Here is a 24,714-nt window from a genome sequence, read left to right as displayed (position 1 = left end):
TACTATTTTTAAGTTTTATAAAAGTATTAAAAAATTTTAAAAAAAAGTTGATGTAATTTTTGTGAAAGAAAAAGATTTAATATGATATTTGCCTAAAAAACTTCTTGGTGTGTGAAAGAGATGAAAAAAAAAAATAATAAATAAATAAATAAACATGGGCATTGTCCCGTATGGAAGCATAAACAAACCACCACCTCCTTATAAGCATTTATTTTCATTTATTGTTCAATTAAGAATGGATTGGATGAGATAATGGATTGGGCTTATATTTTTAAAAATGACTTGTATTTTTAATTTGATTATTTAATAGTACTATTATCTTTATAGTTATTAAATAATTATTTTTAAAACATAAAAAATAAAATAAAATACGACAATCATTTTTCATTACATCACACAAGTGACCAGGGTTAGTGTTTACTGTAATATTGGACCAAGTTGTAATATTGAGCCAAACTATTGCTAAGTTTGAACATCTCACAGCCCAATTAATAAATTAATAGTAATAGGGTAATTCTTTAACATAAATACATAATCAAGAGACGTTACAGTTTGGCGCCAAATACCACTTGCATTTCCCGCCAAAATCCACTTCTATCTACAACTACGGCCGAGATACTTTAGTAAAACCCTAAATTCTGGAACTCCTTCTCAGACGCGCATAGAATCGGCGGGCATCGTTCATTAGAGTTTTTAGAGCATGGCTTCGGATTCGTCTCCGGCTAATACGAACGATGGTAAGTTTTCCTTGGGTATCAATATCGACAGGTGACTGATTTCTCGGATGTATACCGTAATTTGTCGATGTCTGCGGGGTGGATTTTAGCGTGGTTGGTTTTGATATAATTAGCGATTGTATGGTCCGATTGCTGTTGGTGGGGAAAGATCTTCTCGATTTCTATGTATCTGTATATCATTTCCTAACTTTGTGCCACTTGCAGGTCCCTCGTCGCCCGGTGACTGGCCAACGAGTCCAATTGGTAACACCTTCTCCACTCCCGGAGACGCACGGCGTAATAGGCGTGGTCGGAGATCCGTCTCCGCCACTCCAACTCATTCAAATTCCCGATTTGCAACCCCTGAGGCCACTCCGACGCCCTCGGGAAGCAACCGCCGTGGTCGTGGCAGGCGACCATTTGACACTCCCTCAGTTGCTGCCACGCCATCTGATGACGTGCCTCCCTCGTCAGAGGCAGGGGATGGGGATGATGATGCCGCGCCAATATATGTGTGGGGCACGAACATTAGCGTTAATGATGTTAAGTCTGCGATTTTGAGGTTTCTGAAGCATTTTAGAGAAGATCCCCAGCAAATTGAGGGAAAGTACGAGAGGATTATTAACCATGTGATAGAAATGGAGGGGGATTCACTTGATGTTGATGGTCATGATGTGTTCGATTATGATAGTGATCTCTATACCAAAATGGTTAGGTATCCGCTTGAGGTTTTAGCAATCTTTGATATAGTGTTAATGGACATGGTTATTAGGATTAATCCTTTATTTGAGAAGCATATACAAGCTAGGGTTTTCAATCTCAAAAGTTCCACATCGATGAGAAATCTCAACCCCACTGGTTAGTATGATCAAATTTAAGCTTCAATTAGCATTGAATGCTTTACCCTCTGGTTGAGTTGTCTATTTGAAATGACTTTCTTGTTTTTCATTAGATGTCGAAAAGATGGTTTCTTTGAAAGGGATGATTATCCGATGTAGCTCAGTCATACCTGAGATCAGGGAAGCAGTATTCAAATGTCTTGTGTGTGGCTATTGCACTGAGCCTATTGTGGTTGATAGAGGTAATTGCATTGAAGCTATTTTGGATTTGTGTGCAACAATTTGATTTGATGATTTTAAGTTTTAACAATATGTCCTCTTCCAGGAAGAATTAACGAGCCAACAATTTGCGGGAGACAAGAATGTCTCTCCAAAAATTCCATGTCCCTTGTGCACAATAGATGCAGGTAATTAATATACACAACATACATGATACTACGAGATTTATTTTTTGTAGTCTACAGGTGCTTGACATCTCCTTAGAAAAGTACCTTATTTATATTGCTTATATGTATATTTGTTCACAATGGACAGTTAATGTCCATGTTAACTGAATCTGAAGGTTCATTTCAATTAAGATTCTGCAGCTGCAGTCCGGCCTTTCTTTTGTGGCTGAATGCACTGCACAATCTGTCCACTTTCATGTAATCCAATAGCCAAAAAAACCAATCTTGTATGACCATCTTCACAGAAAGTAAAGGCTAGATATACACTTGCTTTATGGTTTTTTCTGCATATGCTTTTCTTTCTTGAAACTTTCGTGCCTGCCCCAGGTTCTCAAATTGACTTATGGTTTTTATTTATTTTTCCCCTGAGATTGTTTGTCAAAGTATGCTGTCTCGTTAATTATTCTTCCACCATCCTTATCACATAGCTGGTTCATTTCTTTTTGCATGGATAACAAAAAAAGATTTGCTGATAAGCAAGTTGTGAGACTCCAAGAAACACCAGATGAGATTCCTGAGGGAGGAACTCCTTTTACAGTCAGCTTATTGATGCATGACAGGCTGGTGGATACTGGCAAGCCCGGTGACCGTGTTGAGGTGAGATGCCCAATATTTATGTCGTTTACTACTATTCAATTTAAGTTCAATATTGATAAAATCTGATTTGCGTGGCTTCTGTATCCGTCAGGTTACTGGAATTTATAGGGCTATGAGTGTTAGAGTTGGTCAAACACAGAGGACTGTCAAGTCAATTTTCAAGGCAAGCCTACCAGTTCTATCTATATGCTCATTATTTATGTACTGAATTGCATTATGCATCTTGAGAGCTGCAACATATGTAATGATTTGTCTTTTTTCAGACTTATATTGATTGCCTTCATCTGAAAAAGTCGGATAAGCTAATAATGCATGTGGAAGATACAATGCAAAGTCAGAATGAAAGTAGGAATGACAATGAGTCAACTGCTGACTTCGGAGACAAGGTAATTTTGTTGTTGACTTGCAAGAATAAAATAACTAATCTATTGTTCATTATCCCATGATTTTCTCTTGATTTGTAGGTGGAGAAATTAAAGGAGCTTTCCAAATTACCTGATATATATGAGAGATTGACAAGGTCCTTAGCCCCAAACATATGGGAGTTGGATGATGTAAAGAAAGGCCTTCTTTGTCAGGTGTCGTATTTAAGGCCTTGAGTAGCTCTACGGATTGTATAATGAGTCGATATGAACTTTTTTGCATCTTGTTTATTGCTGATGTTGATCAAATTGTTATCATTAGCTTTTTGGTGGGAATGCATTGACGCTGACTTCTGGAGCAAGCTTCAGAGGTGATATCAATATACTACTTGTTGGAGATCCTGGAACCAGCAAATCTCAATTGCTTACGTATATTCATAAACTGTCTCCTCGTGGTATCTACACTAGCGGGCGTGGAAGCTCTGCAGTGGGATTAACTGCTTATGTGGCCAAGGATCCTGAGACTGGTGAAACTGTGAGTAAATGGCAAACATCATCTTTATTGTCTCATTATTTGTTACTCTTTTTAGGAAAACTGAAACATTTACTGGACCTAACTATGTAGGTTTTGGAGAGTGGCGCCTTAGTTCTGAGTGACAGAGGCATATGCTGTATTGATGAATTTGATAAAATGTCTGACAATGCAAGAAGCATGTTACATGAGGTGCGGATATAAATGGAAGATTGAAACTCAAATTTCTGCAAGCATCTAGTTAACTATGCATTAGTTTGGTTTTCTACACCAACTCGATGATGTATGTTAAGACATGGTTGACAGGTAATGGAGCAGCAAACAGTTTCGATCGCAAAGGCTGGGATCATTGCTTCCCTAAATGCTAGAACATCAGTTCTGGCTTGTGCTAATCCAATTGGTTCGCGTTACAATCCTCGTGTGTCTGTCATAGAAAATATACACCTTCCTCCTACTTTATTGTCCAGGTAAAGACTAAATACTGTCAATAACAAGTATATCAAGGTTATAAAAATTCTTTGTTTACTTGGCAACAGTTTTTTAATGCTCAATTCTACAAATAGTATCATTTATCCGAACTTCAACCTGTTGCAAGATACTAGTGTCTTTTGCTGACTTTCATATTTTACAGGTTTGATTTGATTTATCTAATTCTTGACAAGGCAGATGAGCAAACAGATCGGCGCCTTGCAAAGCACATTGTGGCATTACACTTTGAAGATCCTGATGTTTGAATCTTCTCTCTCTCTTTTTTGTGTTAAATACATCCAAGTTCACATTATTGATTCTGCCTTCATTCACAGACTTCGCAGCACGAGGTCATTGATCTACCAACTTTAAATGCTTATGTAAGCTATGCACGGAAACATATCCATCCGAAGCTATCAAATGAAGCTGCTGAGGAGTTGACAAGAGGATATGTGGAGATGAGAAGGAGAGGAAATTTTCCTGGAAGCAGCAAAAAGGTAAAAGATTTAAACCTTCACCAAAGGATTCCATAACAAAAACTTAATAGTTTGGTATTATAGGCGGAGATATATGCACTATTCTAAGTAGGAGGGATGCTAAGCTAATATTTCATCATTGATGCAGTGAAATAGCTGTGATCCTTTTGCTTTTCTACAAATTCCTACATGTGTTTTTGGAATCAACCAAATACCTACTGAAGTTATGAGCTGTATGTCTACAGGTCATAACTGCAACCCCGAGGCAGATCGAAAGCTTGATACGCCTTAGCGAGGCCCTGGCTCGTATTCGTTTTTCAGATAAAGTTGGTTAAGCTCCTCTTCAGTTACCCTTTGAATTGAAAACTTGATGTTTACATGGCCGCTGCTCATATTTACAGGTTGAGAAACCAGATGTAATCGAGGCCTTTAGGCTTCTTGAAGTAGCAATGCAGCAATCTGCAACAGATCATTCAACCGGTAATGCTCTTTCTATGTTTTAATTCTTCCTTGCAGTATGGTTTATCTGTGTTTTTATTATTCAATTAAAAGTCATGGACTTTGCTATTCTTATATTGCTCATATTATGGTAACATATTTTTATTTTTTTTATTTTAAAACTATTATTATCATGATTCATGGTGTTGGGTTGATTGGATTTTCTTAACAGGAACCATTGACATGGATCTCATCACAACTGGAGTTTCTGCAAGTGAAAGAATGCGAAGGGAGAACCTGGTTTCAACCATGCGCAACATAATTATGGAAAAGATGCAACTTGGCGGTCCATCTACTCGGTTGCTTGAGGTTTGTCAACTCAAAATTTGTCTCACTCTCCTCGTGCTTCAAAAATGAACCTCTACCTGATTTCCCTCCATTGTATTTTCTAGTTGCTCGAAGAGTTGAAGAAACAGAATCCTGTTGCCGAAGTCCACCTCAGTGATGTTAGTGTTTTTTACCTTTCCATTGTGCCTATGCTTTTGCATATCTTTAGATGTTTGTGTCTGATGATAAATATACTAACCAGTTGAACATTTCTTGCTTCATCAGCTCCGAAATGCACTCTCTACACTTGCAAGCGAAGGCTTTGTGGTTATTCATGGTGACAGTGTAAAGAGAGTTTAGTCATGAAGGTACGTAGGTCATTGTGTCCAGTGCAAGTAAACAGCACAGCATGTACAAATCCACTTCCTCTAAAGCAGGACTACAAGTGATGCAGTTGATTACTCTTGTAGGATCTATTTTTCGATCAAAATTGGTATTGCTTTACCAATTTTTTAGCTGACTTTTGTAGTGTTGTTTCTATTCACTATCATATGTATTATTCTCTGCTTAAAATGTTCTGCTATTCAACATCTGGGGTTTTTAGTTTTAACTTTTGTTGTCTAGTTTAAAGTAACACTATAAAGTTTAGGAGCAAGTCTTGGTGAGATTTCAAATTCATGGCATGAAATATATGCATGGATAATGGATTCTGTTTGGTTTTAGAATGTGCCGTGAGAATTTTCTAAATTGTCTCTTTGTCAAGATTGTATGTGTGTTGGATTTGAGATTTTCTTTTAATTTTTGTAATTTCCACTCAATGGATTCCACAATTGTTGCTTTTGGATTCATTTTGGGATTTAGGCCGTTTGTTTGGATTTTTATTTTTTATTATTTCTTTTGGAGTTTTACAAGTAGCTGTACTGTTACATTTTATCCATCACATCTAATATAAAATATGTTTTTATTTTTTAATTTATTTTCGTTTTTAAATATTAAATTAATTTTCAATTCAAAATATTTTTCAATAAAATATATAAAATTCAACTTACAAGAATCTCAAATTTTCAAAATTCAACTGAGAAAACCCCAAACAAACACGGCCTAGGGTTTTGATTCGATACTGACTACTTTTTATGCACCTTTTCGGATGGGAAAAAGGTCACAAATAAATAAAAGCAATGCATCTACAGGATACCCAAAACTTTTGGCCCACAGATTCACAGACTTTCTGTAACTGTAATTCCCGAAAAGTCCGGGGCCAAAACCCAAATTAATCATATTGGAAAGTACTCGGTTGCAATTTCCGGAAAGCATAACGTGATCGATGCGACTACGTGCAGCCAGGTAACTCTTTTATTAGCCGAGCAGGTTTTAATTTAATTTTTTAATTATTTATTTCCATAAGTAATAGCACTGAAGTTAATTAATATCGACCGTCCATGGGGTTCCCTTGTGGCAGCGATCCGCTGAACAATAATTAATTGAAAAATAAATAAATAATTAATAGAAATAATTGACATGTATGCAGAAGCGCTGGCAAAACCTTCGCCGTATCGATAGACATCAGACAGTTCGAGAGCAGCGGCTTCATTCTGAGGTTGGAAGATGGGGGAACAGAGAAGAGGAGGATGCTGCCCGCCCATGGATCTGATGCGTTCCGAGCCGATGCACCTCGTCCAACTCATTCTCCCCGTGGAGTCCGCTCACCTCGCCGTTTCTTACCTTGGTGATATTGGCCTTATTCAATTCAAAGACGTAAGCGGATGTCGTTTTGACTGATTTGGCATTGTTGGTTGTTCTGATAACAGTTTGTTGCGGATTTCTCCTTGGCTAATGTGATTTCTGTAGTGAGTTGTTTACTTATGAGCAAGCGTTTTGTTGTTTGGATTTACTTTTCTGGTGGAATAACCTGGAATATACATCTGTTCGGAGTCAGCGAGGGAATCCGCGGAGATATGTGCCGCGAAAAGTGGATTGTACTGAAAAATATTACTAGGCCGGTATAGTGGGATAATAGAATTAAGATCTTTATTTGTTGATCTGTTTTTCACTGTGTTTCTACTTTGGTTGCGTCGGGCGACTGCCTTTGTGTGTGCGTACTTAATTAGAGACATGTTTGAAGGAAAAAAATAAGCGCAAGTTGTTTGCAATAGGATGCATTTTCATGAAGTGTTATTGGATGTAGTCAGGTGTGCTGAAGGACTTAGATGATGATATATGAAGCTGCGTGTATCTAATTTTATATTAAGTGTCATTTTTCTGTGATGTGTTGGAGCTAGGTTATCTCTTAGTTGCTTGAATAGTATTTCTGCTTGGTTGAGTAATTAATTGGGAATTTCTCTCCATAAGAGATTGGGAGTCGTGAAACAATTAATTAGCAAGAATTGGACCGACTTTGATTGTAATATGGGAAAAAGATGTAACTGAGATTCTTGTTTTTGTTCTTATGGTTGTTTATTTATTTGTATTTATATTCGTATTATATGTATTGATTGGGGTTCTGCTATATATCATGACAGTGGTAATTGCATGCTTGCCTGGATTTAGGAACTATTGTATATTATGTTCCCTATTTTTAGAGAAGTATCCATTGATTGCTGCAATTGTTGCTTTTTAGTTGGAATAGTAGTTTTTGTCATTGGGAAGCATCTCTTCGGTTACAAATAACTCTCAAGTGCATCTATAATGAAGCTTAACTGGGGGTGTAATGTTGCCCATTATATAGATTGCACTTCGCAGTATAATAGCATGGGTCATGAACGCATCACATATTTATTTTATTAATTCTTTTATTTGAATTTGACCCACAACTTTCAGCTTTCTACCCATTACACCACATTATGCAAATTATGCATTCAATGTTCAAAATACATTCCTCCAACGACCTGGCATATAATCGCTGTGTAGTGGGCAACATTACACCCCCAGTTAAGCTTCATTATAGTTTGTTTAGTTATGTTTTTGTTCCCCATTTCCACTATTCCTCTATGGTATTCTATTTTTTGCCCCTAAGAGAACATCACATCTAAAACCTATTTGTTAATTAAAGTATCATATCTAAAATTTATTTTTAATTTAAAAGATCACGTCAAGGACCTATATATATCATAGTAAACAACTGTTTCAAGTCATTCTTTTTCTACTATTCCAAAAAAAATTCTAAAATATCATAACAACTAAATAATAACATTGTAACTGTAGGTTGTTGAATTCCAGAACCTCACTTGAACCTTTGTTGTATTTGTCTTCAAACTTAGTATTCAACACTGATCCTTGAATTAGTAATCAATTTGCTACAAAAGCTTTGGAAAATGGCTGCCAACACAAATAACTAAACTAATACTTCTTTAATACCAAATGAGACAACATGATACACAGTCTTCAAGGACTTTTGATCAAAATGTCTTCTAATTTGAAAGGGGTTATAATGTATAATAGATATGGGATATATTATGGTTGTGCCCTATATGAGTTAGCAGTGCATTTGCTGTGGCTAATATCAATTGAATGTTCGTGTCCTTGAGTTAAAGATTATTGTCTCTTAAGGGGTGCAAGGAAATCATCTAATGTTTACAGACAGATAAGAAACCTACAAATCTTTTATTTCACGTTTCTCCCCCATATAGTTTAAAGTGTATGTGAGAAGGAGGAAGTCTGAACTTCACTATCCATTTACTTAACTCTGTATTATAAACTATTGGAATGCAGGCACATGTTTATGAATTTTTATGTGATATCTATGTGTTTCTAAGTTTTTTATTATCACCAACCTGGTGTTTGTTGTCATGAGAGTTGTTTCCTCTTATAGAAACTTTGAATTTTTCTGCCTCATTTTTCTCTTTAATAATAATGTTCTGATTTTCTTTCTCCTTCAGCTGAATGCAGAAAAAAGCCCATTCCAGCGAACATATGCCACTCAGGTGAATGTTCATAAACAAATATGTTCTTTACCATCAATTGTGCTCAGGTTTTGTGATAAATCACCATTGGTTTTTTCTGTCTGTAAATTTATGTGCGCAAACTCTCACTATTCAGATGATCTTACAGCCACTCTTTTTGAAATTTGAAATAGTATTAAGCTTTATAATGATCACCTCTGGTTTCTCAAGGATACAGTGTGGATATGAATTTGCATCTGCATTGAATAGATCTCCTTTTAGATTATTATTAGTAAGAAAGCTTTGTGAGTGAAGGAGTGCTCAATCACTAAAACACATATTTACTTGTTTGTAATAACTAATAAATACTCCCTGTTTACTTGAACCTTTCCGGCAAGGAGAAAAAAATGATATTGCTCCTTAATTAAGCATCTGTGGCAAGCAGAAATGTGTCTAGCTTACTAGTGATGGTCAGGTGATTATGGGTTTGGGTCTTCATGAATGGTATATGAGATGATAGCTTAATAGTTTGATGTCCGTGCCAAAAAGCTATTTCTGCATTCATAAAATATGTTAAATTGTTTAACTTTTATGCATTATTTGAAGATTAAAAGATGTGGCGAAATGGCGCGCAAGTTGAGATATTTCCGTGATCAAATGTCAAAGGCGGGAATGCTGCCAGCTGAGAGGTCACAAGCAGTTCTTGGTTTAGATGACCTTGAGGTATCTTAACTTAATTATCTGTAAATTATGATTTTCTATTACTAGATGAGTTCAACATCCTAGCTCTTGTCATATGTCAGGTTAAACTCGGAGGCCTTGAGGCTGAGCTAGTTGAAATAAATGCAAACGGTGAAAAATTACAGCGCTCCTATAATGAGATGGTGGAATACAAGCTAGTTCTACAAAAGGTATGCCTTTTCTTTTTTTTCCTTTGTAAACATTACTTCCTTATCCCACGAGTGTTATTTGAGTTCCATAATGTATAATTATTGTAACTCACTAGGCTGGCGAGTTTTTTAGCTCTGCGTTGAGCAGCGCAGAGGCCCATCAAAGAGAGCATGCATCAAATCAAAGTGGTGGAGAGTCCTTGGAAACTCCGCTTCTATCTGAGCGGGTACTAGCTCAAGCTGTTCCATTTGATCCTTGGGTGCCTTATTTATCTCCTTTATCATAATTACATGATATGCTACTTGTTAGGAAATTGCAATTGATTCATCCAAGCAAGTTAAGCTGGGACATATTACTGGACTAGTTCCCAGGGAAAAATCAATGGCTTTTGAGAGAATTATGTTCCGAGCTACAAGGGGTAATGTGTTTCTAAAGCAAGCTGTAGTCGATGAACCAGTCATCGATCCTGTATCAGGAGAGAAGGTTTGTGGGTGTGGCCTCAGCCGCTTTTTTTTTGGTCAGCTTGTGGGATTGGTTCAGTACATATGTTTTATCTGTCACAAAGTCAAAAAGTTAAACAGAAGTGTTTTGTCTCATGAATGGAAATATTTCATGTCTGATTTGGTGACCTAAAACTTATGTACACTGATAAGATTCATCTTGGTTTTTATGGTATAGGTTGAGAAAAATGTCTTTGTGGTCTTCTTCTCTGGGGAAAGGGCCAAAAGCAAAATTCTCAAAATATGCGAAGCCTTTGGAGCAAATCGGTATGAATTCAGTGAGGACCTATCCAAGCAATCTCAAATGATCACCCAGGTTCACATCCAACTGTATTCTTATGATACAGCCTTTATACATGTTCATCCAGTTTGCCCCTAAGCCTATTTTTTACCCTTTTTCCTCATTCTTCTCCTTGCATTATTTCTCAGTTACATTTCTTTACCTTCCAAACTTTATGTTTAGATTGTGATCTCTTTTGTATTACTTGTTTCAAGCACTACCCGGCTCAGAGTTTGGTGCTTAGAAGCAATAAAGTAGTTTGCTGGTGGTTATTGGTTTATTATTTTTTATTCATATACCGTGATGTTTTCGTGTTGGGACACATTGTAACCCCGGGATTATACCTCTAACTAACCAATATAACCAAGATGAATTTCTTTTTTGGATATATTTAGTTGATTTTTGTTATCTGAAGTAGATATTTAATGCCCAGGCCAGTATACAACAATATTTGGTGTATTATGATTTTATTATGTATACATTGATGAACAAATATAGCTTGTTTTTAGTTCTCATTTTGTTTCTAGCACCCTGATATCATTCCTGTGACAGGACAGTAGGTTGACATCTTTCTGTATTTGTACTTCAGGTCTCAGGGATGCTCTCAGAGTTAAAGACAACAATAGATGCAGGACTAGGTCACCGCAACAACTTATTACATGCTATTGGTGAACAATTTGAGCAGTGGAATTTTTTGGTCAGTTTTTTCAGAACTGTTTCTGTCTATGTATCGATCTGTGTTTTAAAACAAGAAACTAGCCTTTAGAACTATTTTATTTACTCTTGATACCCTTCTTGTTAATGTATGGAGATCAAATTGTTTAGATAAGGTTTTATTCTGATTTAGTGTTTTTTGTATAGCAAGTATGGACAACTTTGGCTAGTTTGGATTTAAATTTATTTTGTCAGAGTTATGATTTTCTTATGATGGTACTGTAATGGTCTTCTATATAGGTTGCTACTCGTATATGTGCAATTTGAAAAACACCTTTATTTGCCTACAATATACTTAGTTGTAATACAAATTTTAAAATTTTTTTGGTCAGATTTTGTATGTTCTGTTGAAGTAAATAGCAGTGACTAGAATGATGTCGTTGTTTATGTATTTGTGTTTTTTTTTTTTTTGAATAGAGGTAAAAGACACTTTTAGGGTGCAGGGCATAAGGTTCTGTAAATATGAACAAATTTGAGTTTTAAGTACTGGTAATGATTGAATGATTTTTGAATTGGGGAATTTGTTTTGGGCTATGTATGAGAGTGGATTTTCGTTGGCGGTTTATGTATTTTAATTATTATTAGGAAGTGATAATACGTCTAAAAACTAATGCTTTATGTTTTCCTCGGTATGAGATAGTGAATTAATTCTTAATTATGTCTGTGTTATAGGTGAAGAAGGAGAAAGCGATCTACCATACTTTAAATATGCTCAGCATAGATGTCACAAAAAAATGTCTAGTTGGAGAAGGGTGGAGCCCTGTTGTGGCCACACAACAGGTAATTAATTTTGTATTTTAATTATTTAGTTGGTGGGCAGCAATGCTTTTCACTATGTTACAGGTTTATGTAGTTAAAATCTGTATTACATTTGTCCATGATTTCATGTGGAGGATATTTCATTTTGCAGATTCAGGAGGCATTGCATCGGGCCACACATGACTCTAATTCACAGGTTGATGCTATTTTCCGAGTCTTGCATACCCGTGAGATGCCACCAACATATTTTCGAACGAACAAATTCACTTCAGCCTTCCAAGAGATTGTTGATGCTTATGGGTGAGTTCTCAGATAAATGATAAATAGTTTTTATAGATATTAAAGGGAGATCTGGGTATCATTTAACTTCATGGTTATACACTTGTTATAGATACTCAACTCCAGCAATGTTTCTTCCAATGAGTGTTAATGAATGTGAGTGGTCATGAATAATTCAGTAACTGATTTCAAGTGTTTACTCTTACCAACCTTCTGATCCTCGGCTCTACCACCTTACTGATAAGACTTAAGAATATAATTGGGACCACTGAAAGCACGGAGAATATGAATATAATGCTGTTGTAACTTAAGTTCATTGTGAGCAACTCTGATATTGCTGAGAGCAGCAGAACTGTAGAGATAATTTCACAAAATTCCACCAACCTTACAACTGTATTTCAAATCTCAATGATGAGTTCATCAAGACAGGATCGACATGGTTTTGTAGCATGGTGAACATGTATACTGGATTTCAGGAATGTAAATACCTTGATACGATGATATGAAAGTTTATGACATTTAGTTGATTTCATTGCAGAGTGGCCAAATATCAGGAAGCAAATCCTGGTGTATTCACTATTGTTACATTCCCATTTCTTTTTGCGGTTATGTTTGGGGACTGGGGGCATGGCATATGCCTTTTGCTTGCTACATCATATTTTATTATCAGAGAGAAAAAACTTTCAAGTCAGGTATCTTCATATCCAATTACCTGGGTATTATTTCCCCGTACATTGATGTTGAAGCCTTTATTTTCCTGTATCCTGTACTAAATTTTTGTTGCTTCTATTTTGTACTTTTCATCTAACGTATGTTTGAGTTATGGAGCAGTTTTTAAAAGAAAATTTGTACATTCCGTTGTTTGTCTGATGTATAATTTATTAAATATGTTTTATTGATCTCCAACACTATAAATAATTGAAATCTTGTGATGTTTGTCTCCTAAATTGCATACCTATGGCTTTCTTTCTTTTTTTTTTCTTCTACAAAATGGCATATCTATATTAACTACAGCAACACTGCCAAATCAGCTATCACCATTTAACACCAGAGGATACTGATGAATCATTAGGCATTTAAATAAGCATGTGATATACACGGGGAGAATCCATTTTCTTATTACAACTTTGTGATTGCCAGACATTTAACTTTTACACGATTTGCTTGTGTTTTATCATTCTTCTACCAACATATTTTATTTTCCTATTCAAGCAAATGATCAGTTCACTGTTCATGAACACAGAAACTTGGAGACATAATGGACATGACTTTTGGAGGGCGATATGTAATTTTGCTGATGTCAGTATTTTCAATTTACACGGGGTTAATCTACAATGAGTTCTTCTCTGTGCCATTTCCACTATTTGCACCATCAGCATATGCTTGCCGTGATCGATCATGCAGGTAGCTTACTGGCCTCAAGGCCCTTTGTTTTTTTCTCTGTTGCATGCTTCCACTCGTGATTGAAATTTATTCTGCAGTGAAGCTGCTACTATTGGCTTGATCAAGGTTCGAGACACTTACCCCTTTGGAGTGGATCCTGTATGGCATGGATCACGTAGTGAGCTACCATTCCTTAATTCATTAAAAATGAAAATGTCAATCCTCCTTGGAGTTGCCCAGATGAACCTGGGAATTATATTGAGCTTTTTTAATGCTCTATTCTTCAAGAATAGCTTAAATGTCTGGTATGTTGATTTACATGCATCCAAATATCTCTTTAGTTTTTTATACTGCTTTGATTTATTTTGATTATCAGCTTCTGGAATAATACTATTTAACATTTTTATACAAATTTTCTTCGAAGAACTTAATTCACATGTACCATAAGTGCCCCTGTCTTATGAACTTATGTAACTTGTTTATTGCAGGTTTCAATTTATCCCTCAAATGATATTTCTGAACAGCTTGTTTGGCTACCTGTCTGTCCTCATCATCATTAAATGGTGCACTGGATCACAAGCTGATTTATATCATGTGATGATCTACATGTTTCTGAGTCCGACTGACGAGCTTGGTGAAAACCAGCTTTTCCCTGGTCAGAAGTTAACTCAGGTGGAGCAATCATTTAATGGAAAATGCTTCTGACCTTTTTTGAATTACTATCTGAATAGAACATGCATCTTCCGATGTGAAGCTTATCTCGTTTCTTAAATCTAGATTGTGCTATTGCTCTTGGCTTTTGTCTCTGTCCCATGGATGCTGCTTCCAAAACCTATCCTGTTGAAGATGGAACATGACGTATGCAAATTCCTACTTTTTCCTGTTATAATCCATTATTGAACAAGCTAGTTTTTTTTTTTTCCTTACCTTGTTATCTGTCATGATTTTTCAGAGGCACCAAGGGGAGTCATATGCACCTCTTCCAGATACTGAAGAGTCTTTGCTATCAGAAGCAAATCAGAATGCCCATGGTCATGAGGAGTTTGAATTTAGTGAAGTTTTGGTACATCAGCTCATACACACAATAGAGTTCGTGCTTGGGGCAGTTTCAAATACAGCTTCTTATCTTCGTTTATGGGCTCTCAGGTATATGCTTTCACCATCTGAAATTTGTCTGGAAGTCTCTTTGATTTGACTGCTTTGGGTCCATCTTCAAGTGTGTATTGAAGCAAGCGTTAGATTCTTGAAGTGTTTGCTTAAACTTTAGGATTTTCACTTTGTGTATCTTTAATTAATGTGTTAACAATGAAACTAGGTTTTTATGAGTACGTAATGCAAGAAATGTAAGACAACAGTAACTACCATAGCAGAGTTTCTTTATGCTATTGTGAGATCCTATTCATATTTTATGTTCATATGCCATTTATGTATAGATCGTATAATCGAATATTATCTGTTTGCTTTTTCTAACCAATTTTTTTTGGATCAGCCTTGCCCACTCTGAGCTGTCAACTGTGTTCTATGAGAAGGTGCTTCTTCTTGCTTGGGGGTAAGTTGATATAATTTCAGTAAAAATGTCAGCTTGCAGTTGACTCTATACATATATTTTTTTCAGACTTCCCCCATGACATACTTTCTCATCATTTTTTTTGTTGACAAGATATATTAATTGTAATCAGAATTATCCATCTGTGCTGCTTTTCAAGAAAATCCATAGCTCGACTTCTACTTTAGATTTATTTTGGGTTTCTAGTCATTTAACTGAAATAATTAGTTAGTACATGGCAGGTAGTGGTTTGAGAGTGCTGTATCTCTCAGATTCTCTCTTTTAGAAGATCCAGTTTCAACCTTTATAGGCTCCTTCCTCACTAAAAATACCACCAAAAAAGAAATTAGAAGTTAAAGAGAAGGGATGGGCTAGTCTGTGACGCTCTACTGAGTCTGTACCTATCGGTTGTAATACTAAATATTTTGTTTGAAGTGCAAATTATACATTCAAAATGATCTCTAGAAAGCAGTGAGCAGTTCTGGATAAAATCTGTGCCATTCATCGACTATCTGCAATATTGATGAATCGAATATGGTTTGGCAATGCAGGTATAACAATGTAATCATTCTTATCGTTGGCATCATCATCTTCATCTTTGCCACTGTGGGTGTGCTGCTGGTGATGGAAACTCTGAGTGCTTTCTTGCACGCGCTAAGGCTTCACTGGGTGGAGTTCCAGAATAAGTTCTACGAGGGAGATGGATACAAGTTCAACCCATTCTCATTTGCGCTGCTCGATCATGAAGAGGAGTGATGCTCCACACGTCCTACCTACCTATGCTGTTAAATGTAGAGAGGTACGTGTTAAAAAAAGCTTGATTGTCGAACATGCAGCAGCAGGCATTGTATAATTAAATTAAGTATTTATTCGCGTTGTGGGAGAGGGAGGTAATAAGCAGGCGGTATATGATGATTCCTGCAGCAGCTGCTGCTGCTGAGTTTGTTTTGATTTTGAGTGACAGCAGATTGGCATTTGCATTGGCACTGGCACTGAGTGTTCATCGTAATAATGCTACAATTTCCAGGTTTGTGAGCTTTTGCTTGCAGCGCACGTATTCTATTACTTTATTATATTTTCAATTTTACTGAGTTCTGCCACCTGAATTTCTATTCCCAGACTTGAGATTAATTTAAGGCTTCCAATTATTAATGTGAAGTGGTTAGTAGTTTTGAATATGTATATCAGAAAATTATAGTAGGACTCCTAGTCCCACCCCTTGGAAATATCCTTGTGAATGGGTAGGCAACATAACTATGGTTTTAGTTTGGGGTGACTAAAAGAATGATGTCTTGAATATATAAAAATGTTTTTTTTTTTAATGTAATATTTTAAGCAAGAAATAAATTTTAGCTGTTTTTTGTTTTTTTGGTAAGTTTTAGAAATATAGTAAACAAATAATCGTGTAATGACTTCTAAGGCCGGTCCGACAAAAATAACTACTTCTTTCGTCATGCAAATCTGTGCTCATTTGATCGGGCACGGAAATTAATAAAAGTGAGTAATAATTGTTATTTTTTTTTATAGTAAAAAAATACAAAAATGTAATAATTTTTCACTTAAAGAGAAATGATAACTCAAAAAAAGAAAAGTGAGCATAACTATTCAAATTCAATTTTTTACTATTAAAAATTCAAATCAAAAACTAAATACTACAAACAAACACACCTTATATATAAATCAATAGTTTTGGTACCATAATATTTTATTAATTTAGAGATATATTAGTATATTATAAATTAATATTTTATTATTAAAAGAGACTTTTAAATTCAACAAATTTAGTACATATTATTGAAAATAAATGAATTCATATGTTTTATTGCTTATATTCATGCATTCTCAATTTTATGTAGTAATTAAATATATTAATGTAGTCTTTCATCAATTTTTTTCAGTTCGTTTAATCTAATGTATTATTAATTTTCATAAAGTAAAAAAGTAAAAAAAAAAAAAAAGAATTAATATTTAAGTTTTGTCTTTCATTCAAAATTATTTTTATTATATACATATATATTCTTTTTAATTACTAATTAAATTTCAAAAATACTTTTAATTATCTTTAGTTATTAATATTTTTTATTATATATTATTTTTCATATTAATTTCTGTGTTAGAATCCAAATATACTATTTTTACCGAGGAAATGAGCATGTATATATATATACGGTTTTTTTTTAATGGTCTTATATCCAAATCAATATTATTTATTTGTACAATTTTAGATAAAAATATACTTTTTTATCCATTAAAATTAGTCCACTCAGATCTGGTATTGAGATTAAGAAAAATAAATATATATTAAAAAATTATAAAAATAAAAGGATAGTTGGATATATTTTTAAATTTTTAACTAAAAATTAAGTAAAAAAATGTAATAAAATTAATAGCATTTATTATAAATAAATATTGAATATAAAATAATAATTAAATGTTTATTGATTTTGTCAAAATTTATAATAAAACTAAAATAAATTGAAAGAAAGTTAATTCACAAAATATCAAATTAAAATACTATTTAAACAAATATTCAAATATAATTTATTTCAAATCACAATCAAATAAACTTCAGTATACAAGTAAGTAAGTAATTACTATATTCATATAAACACGCGTATCAATTCATTGAAATTACTTAATTTTACATGTGTCATACGGCATAGGAAAAAAAAGAAAAAGAAAAAAGAAAATTCTTGGGTACACTATGGTCTAACATAATAAAACATGGTCTAACATAACATAATAAAAATGAAAGTATTATTTGGAATGGGAGGTAAAAAGAAACTGAAAAGGTTCCTATGTTTTTTTACCTACCAAACTTCAATTTTGTGCACAAAAAAAAAAAAAAACTTTTTTAACTCACAAAATATTTTAATTATATATTATTTTAATACAAAATATTAAATTATACTGTGGCCCAGTAGTTGACTGGTTGATATCACTTATCAGTCATCTGGGCCCGGCCCATTCTCTAGGACGCATCCAAATAGATTCTTGGCCGCTCCCGGGACTCCAGTTCCCGGATGCATTGAGACCAACACCAACACCTCTGCTCTCTTCCCAATTCCCAGTTCCATTTCCTTACAATCAAATCAAATCAAATCAATACAAAGCCACCACCACTCCATAACCATTAATCTCCCAAAAATTTCACCACCAATCATATGATCAAATTTAATTTCCAATGAGAGGAGGAAGAGAAACACAAAAGATGATATGGGTATATTCTCAGAAGCCACCAATTTATATACATTCAGAAAATATGATATTCAGATTCATTACATCTTCAACTTCATCATCTCCACTCCCACTAATCCCCAAAACCTAACTATATAGTAGAGTAAGTACTCAGTATTCTTTTTGTTAATAATGTGTTGATACTAATATTATTATTATTATTATTATTATTTATAAGAATTTCCCAGCCTCCCATGACAAGAAGAAAAGGCCCATTGTTAGAAATATCAGCACTACACATGCCCTGAAGCATAATTCACAGCACATTGAAGTTGCATCACAGCGGCACCAATGCTGCTTCACCTGCCTCCCACACTTGTAGCAGAAACTGATCCCACATCTGTATGTCATCCAAACAACAACAACAAAACATATAATATAATGTAATGTCATCAAATCCAAAACATGATCAAATGAGAAAAACCCATCAATCAAAAACCCAATATCCATCATCCATCCCTACAAGAACTTTCATCTAATTTAGAAAATCCAAAGACAATAAAGCTTTCAAGCAAACAATCTTTCTTGATCAAACACAGAACCCCTGCAACTGTATATCTATCTCTAGGGTTCTGAAAAAACAATGGTGCTTCAGTATTACTATATATCTATCTTTTGCTGAACAAGAAGCATAAAATATGATTCCCATCACTCATCCAACAAACATTGACAAGAAACGCGAGAAGTTATTAACAGAAAGGTAATATAGATTGAAATCACAGAATGCAGAAATTAATTTTCCAGAATCACCTGCATTTGACAATCTGACAGCCTTCCATGAGCTCGACGAAGTGCCTGCACCGGGGGCACCTCGTCCACTGCTTCTGCTCCGCCAGTCTCCCGAACGCCACGTCATTCCGATCCCTCAGTTCGCCGCTCTCTTCGCACCCAAATCCGGCGTGCCACACCCTACTGCAGTGGAAGCAGAACCACCGCTTGCAGCTAGGGCAGGACGACTTCCTGGCGGTGCCGCCGCACTCGTTCACAATCAGGACATTGCAGTTGGGGTGAGGGCAGGAGCACCTCACCAAATCGACAATCGACGCCTCGCAGAGCACGTCGCACCACCGGACGAATAGCGAATCGCCGACGAGGGCGGCGCAGGCGAGCGGATCGAGGGTGCGCTTGCAATTGTAGGCGGGGCAGTTGATCACACCAGTGGCGTCGTCCTCGAGCTTGACGCGGATGTACTTGACGACGCAGTCGGTGCAGAAGGGGTGGGAGCAGGCGTCGCCGTTACGGAATCGGTTGCCGGCGATTGGCATTGGCTCGATACAGATTTGGCAGGTGAAGAGAGGATTGCCGTCGGCGTCGTGCCCTAGTTGTTGTTGCTGCTGTTCTTCTTCTTGCTGTTGTTCATCCGGAATTGGAGGCGGCGGAATTGGGGGAAGCGTGTTTCCCATGGTACTCTACTGAACTGAACTGAGCTGAAATTGAGGTGGTAGAATAGAAACAAAAACAAAAACAAAAACAATACTACATCCAACAAAAGGGTTGGGTGGGGTAGTCGAGTATCGTCGAGTCGTGTCGTGTCGTGTCGTGTTGTCTTCTTCCTTTGGCAGACGTCTGTGTTCAATTTCAGAATTGTTTAGGTTTCAAGAGTCCCCTTTTGTTAGCGTCTAACTAGAGAATGCTTAGCTAATAAAGTTTTCGTTTGTTTGTTAAAAACATTCGGAGTTTCTTCCTATATTTGAGCTTAGTTCATTATAAAATTTTATGTTAAAACTTGTTTTCGTTGGAATAAATTCATTTAGACTCATCTTATGGGGTATATATTTTAAATTTTATAAGATTCTGTTAGATTTTTAAAAAATTTTATTTAGAAAATCTATCCAATTTGATAGATTTTATGTATTAATTTTAATGAATTTTTATAGATTTGATTGGATTGTTTATAAATTTATATTGATTTTATAGAATTGTAAAATAATTTTTTATTAATTTATATGAAACATAATTGTAGATAAAAAATATTTAAATAATTAGATAAAAATACAAAAATATAATATAGTTTAAAAAATATTAAATTATTAATTATTTTTATATTTATTTTCGTCATTTTCATTTCCATCACTATTATATATTATTTATTATATATAAATAATAATGTATAATAATAATAGCGTAATACTATTTTTATATATTAATATTTTAAATTTTTATTATATTATTATTATTTAATATATTAATTTGTTTTAATTCATTATAATTTTAGCATAATTTTATTACATGTATAGGTATTACTATTTTAACAGATTTAATATGAAATGTATATGATATTTTATTTTTTTTAACTCATACATAATCGTATAGCAAAATATGACCAAGTCGAAATTAAATGTCACATTAAACATGTTACGTCTACATTAGTATACTTTATTAATTTTTATTTTATTTTTTTTTTAACAATGAGAAAATCAATTATTTTTTTCCCTTATTTATCTTGTACCATCAGAATTGACTAAATAAATTATAAAAAGTGTAATATATATATATATATATATATATATGTGGTGAATATATTTATAATATAATTATTATGCATACATAAATTTATAATAAAATAAAGTAAAATAAATGTTTTGTTTACTTTGATTTTATTTTACTATACACTTGCTACCACTAATCCAAGGTTGGTAGTCGAGCTTCGAAGCTAAAAGATGGTTAATGAACCATACAATAAAATTAAAAAGAAATGAAGTCTAGTAAGAGATGATCTGGTGGGGGAGGTTAGACTTATGAACATGAGGTCATAGATTTAAACTTCGACGCTTCAGATTACCTACCATAATTTGTCGGGTATTAAGTTCGGCCGGAAGTTTACCCTGTGAACTTATGATAATGACAAAGGATCCTCAGTCAACCGGCTGGTAAATATAATAACACAAAAACTAGTCTTCATTATTTTTTAGTTGTGATGTTTCTTTATTTCTGTATTTCTTTTTATATATATTGTCATTTTCAATTTGTATTATCTCTATCTCAGTTAATTTATATCATTTTTATATTTTCGTTCGTCCTACATAATTTTGTTTTTTATTTTTTTTTAAATATAATTACACACTTTAATCGCAAAATTTATAATTTATATATATATATTTTATTTTAATTAAATTATTTAGTTATCTTAATCTTAATCTATAATTATTTTTATTAAATTCATAATTACATATTTTAATTATTTACTAATTACGCAATACCTAAAACTCCATGTCTGAGCTAAATGAGACAATTTAGTTGGATATGACGAAGTACATTTTAATTAATGCAATTCTTTTCCTAAATTATACACTTTATTTTCGATTTTTCCACGTATTTTACTTATTCATTTCATATTTGTAAGTCGACTTCCCATCCATTATCATTTAGGTCATCTATGCAATCCCATCTTGTATACGTGAGATCAAGTCCACAAGGCTTTTTTTTGTCGGGCCTAGTTTGTAGAGTATTAGGTTCGATCGGGTGTTTACTCAGTGCGCGCAGCTACGGATTTCCACGTTATAAAAAAAATACAATTTTTTTCCTTTTAAAATACTATCACACATAACTATTTAAAAAGAAAACGCAAAGGTAAAATTATATATAAAGTACATAAAAGAACAGTTTACTTTTTTTAAATGTTAGCAAACTAATTAGCAATATTATAATAATTTAGTCCTATATCCTTGTGCAAGCATTTCTTCCAGCCTCAGTAATTTTGCTTTCACCCTAAAACGTCGTCGTACTGGATATTTATAATAGATTATTATGCAATAAATGAAATTAACTAATAATTCCGTTGTAGTCTAGATGGTTAGGATACTCGGCTCTCACCCGAGAGACCCGGGTTCGAGCCCCGGCAACGGAATCTTTTTGTTTTATTCCAAACGGTGTCGTTTTAATTATATTTTATTATATTGTTTGTATAATTATGACAAGAACGTAATCCGTTGTAGTCTAGTTGGTTAGGATACTCGGCTCTCACCCGGGTTCAAGTCCCGGCAACGGAAATTTTTTGTTTTATTTCCAAAATATATGTTTTTATTATAATAAAGTTATAACTTATTGAAAAACGTGATCCGTTGTAGTCTAGTTGGTTAGGATACTCGGCTCTCACCCGAGAGACCCGGGTTCAAGTCCCGGCAACGGAAAATTTATAATTTTTCTGCCCTATCATTCCAAAACGTCGTCGTTTTTAGTGGAACTTTCATCCAACTGTGAATTGGGCCGGTTCTTACTAATTTATCCGGGTTAGTCGTCAGCCCATAATTAATGTTCAAATATTATTATTCTTGATTAAGCTAAATTAATTTATAACTCTAGTGGAAGCAGATTAATGATTATTTATGCTAAATAAATCTCACATAGAAGTGAGAGATTTTAATTAATTTTTCAGGAAATATGATTTGTTTGTTTTTTTAGTTTTTTTGTCTAAATTACCTTTTTTTATTTTTTTTATTTTTTTTTTTATGTAAAATATAGAAAATTGTATAAGTAATATGAAAAATAATACATCTCAGTCCTATAATAAACCTTCCATTTCTTATTTTTATCCTTCTCAAAATAAGAATATTATTTTTAATTTGGTAATTATATTATTTACCTAAATAATATATTTCTATAATTTATAATATATTATATTACATCATACTAATATAAGTATTTTTATATTTTTAACTATAAACTAATAATATTAATATTAAAAATATATGTGCAAAAAATAAATACTTTCTTATGTCTCATTGAAAAATTGTCGTTTACTTTCTACACGTACAATTTTTAATATTAGTATTATATTAATTTATAGTAAAAAACAAATAAAAATACATGAAATATTACTCTTTTTATTAAACAGAAATATATTTTATATTAAATATTATAATTTTTTTTAAATGATAAAATATAATATCTTATATATATTGTGAATAATATAAGTGAAAGAACAAATCTATTACTCCTTCTGTTCCCAATACAATAGTCTTGTTTATCGTATGTCTGTTTCAAAATAATAGTTTTATTTCCATAAATAATTATATCACTATAAAACTATTTTTATTTTTTTTATTATTATTACATAATTGTCACTACTTTTTACACTAATACATTTACAAGGGCAAAAAAGTTTTTTACCCGTACTTTTTATCCACTACCAATATAATATTAATATTTTTTAAATTACGTACAAAATACGACCCAAACTATAGTTTTGAAACGGAGGAAATAGTTTTTATAAAAATATAATTTATCTTATATTGAAAATTCATTTGTCTATCGGTTAATTTTTGTTGTTATATACTCCATATATGATTAAATACTAATATTTATATTATATTTTTAATCTCATAAAGATATTATATATAGTATTTTTTTTTTAAAGAAAATTGTATATAATTTCTAGTTTCATCTACATTATTGTTTTTAATTACTTTTTCATCGAAAATCATAAATTTTAGACACAACAGAAGACCTATCCAAAATGGTGAAAGAGGTCAAAGCATGCCTCGTTCCCTCGCCAGAAGACTCAGCGCGTGGACGTTAACAGTTCCGCCAAGGGCTCAGGCTCCGCTCAACATGTCCACAGTTTTGGCTCAGTCGGTCCAAACGGCCGCCCTAGGCCAGGTGACTGGGCCGGTATCAACAACGAACCAAATGGAAAGAACAACTAAATCTCTCTACTACCCTTTGTATCAAATGGGTAGTCCAGTGTAATGTTAGATGTTCTTTCTAAAAAAATAAAAATTTGAAATTAAATTGCTTCAAAACCTGCGCAAAATCTATCAAAAAAAAGTTGGCGAAGGCTTCCTTAGCGACCAACTACTCGTAACGTTTGTTCGATTGAAAAAATATATTTATTTTTTGCATATTTATTTTTTAATATTAATTATTATATCAAAATATAAAATGAAAAAAAAAAAATACTCCCTCCATCCTAAAATTGTCATTTTCATTTTTGTCCGTCTCAAAATAAGATTACTATTTAGTAAATTAATTTAGTAATTGTATTGTCTATCTAACCTAATAAATATCATTACAACTTACATTATACAGTATTACACAAATGTCATTA

General features: G+C 33.7%; 3 protein-coding genes and 2 non-coding genes across 5 annotated transcripts; 4 read left to right on the top strand and 1 right to left on the bottom strand.

Annotated features, from left to right (window-relative positions):
- The first annotated feature begins 576 nt into the window (after positions 1 to 576).
- LOC127260506 (DNA replication licensing factor MCM4) lies at positions 577 to 5,810 on the top strand. The gene is made up of 18 exons (XM_051288240.1): positions 577 to 737; positions 942 to 1,574; positions 1,669 to 1,797; positions 1,881 to 1,962; positions 2,466 to 2,598; positions 2,690 to 2,761; positions 2,862 to 2,984; positions 3,063 to 3,176; positions 3,283 to 3,495; positions 3,586 to 3,684; positions 3,799 to 3,959; positions 4,124 to 4,220; positions 4,296 to 4,457; positions 4,682 to 4,762; positions 4,838 to 4,916; positions 5,107 to 5,243; positions 5,327 to 5,380; positions 5,487 to 5,810. Exons 1-18 carry the CDS (start codon positions 701 to 703, stop codon positions 5,559 to 5,561), a joined length of 2,481 nt encoding a protein of 826 aa, XP_051144197.1. The 5' UTR covers positions 577 to 700; the 3' UTR covers positions 5,562 to 5,810.
- A 912-nt stretch (positions 5,811 to 6,722) lies between these two features.
- Positions 6,723 to 16,537, top strand: LOC127260819 (V-type proton ATPase subunit a3-like). The gene is made up of 18 exons (XM_051288773.1): positions 6,723 to 6,956; positions 9,077 to 9,121; positions 9,686 to 9,802; positions 9,883 to 9,990; positions 10,086 to 10,196; positions 10,280 to 10,453; positions 10,649 to 10,786; positions 11,340 to 11,447; positions 12,137 to 12,244; positions 12,375 to 12,523; positions 13,041 to 13,194; positions 13,746 to 13,906; positions 13,984 to 14,190; positions 14,374 to 14,557; positions 14,663 to 14,743; positions 14,838 to 15,031; positions 15,375 to 15,434; positions 15,983 to 16,537. Exons 1-18 carry the CDS (start codon positions 6,807 to 6,809, stop codon positions 16,185 to 16,187), a joined length of 2,454 nt encoding a protein of 817 aa, XP_051144730.1. The 5' UTR covers positions 6,723 to 6,806; the 3' UTR covers positions 16,188 to 16,537.
- Positions 16,538 to 18,646: 2,109 nt separating this feature from the next.
- On the bottom strand, positions 18,647 to 20,251 carry LOC127261110 (E3 ubiquitin-protein ligase RSL1-like). The gene is made up of 2 exons (XM_051289309.1): positions 19,419 to 20,251; positions 18,647 to 19,008 (listed from the first exon to the last, which is right to left on the bottom strand). Exons 1-2 carry the CDS (start codon positions 20,069 to 20,071, stop codon positions 18,840 to 18,842), a joined length of 822 nt encoding a protein of 273 aa, XP_051145266.1. The 5' UTR covers positions 20,072 to 20,251; the 3' UTR covers positions 18,647 to 18,839.
- A 2,191-nt stretch (positions 20,252 to 22,442) lies between these two features.
- Positions 22,443 to 22,515, top strand: TRNAE-CUC (transfer RNA glutamic acid (anticodon CUC)). Its single transcript has one exon. It is a non-coding gene; the product is annotated as a tRNA-Glu (tRNA).
- Positions 22,516 to 22,725: 210 nt separating this feature from the next.
- Positions 22,726 to 22,798, top strand: TRNAE-CUC (transfer RNA glutamic acid (anticodon CUC)). The gene has a single exon. It is a non-coding gene; the product is annotated as a tRNA-Glu (tRNA).
- Positions 22,799 to 24,714: the final 1,916 nt, after the last annotated feature.

Source organism: Andrographis paniculata, unplaced genomic scaffold, assembly GCF_009805555.1.
Source record: "Andrographis paniculata isolate CXL003 unplaced genomic scaffold, ASM980555v1 Contig62END, whole genome shotgun sequence".
Classification (NCBI taxonomy): domain Eukaryota; kingdom Viridiplantae; phylum Streptophyta; class Magnoliopsida; order Lamiales; family Acanthaceae; genus Andrographis; species Andrographis paniculata.
This window is presented reverse-complemented; position numbering and strand designations above follow the sequence as displayed.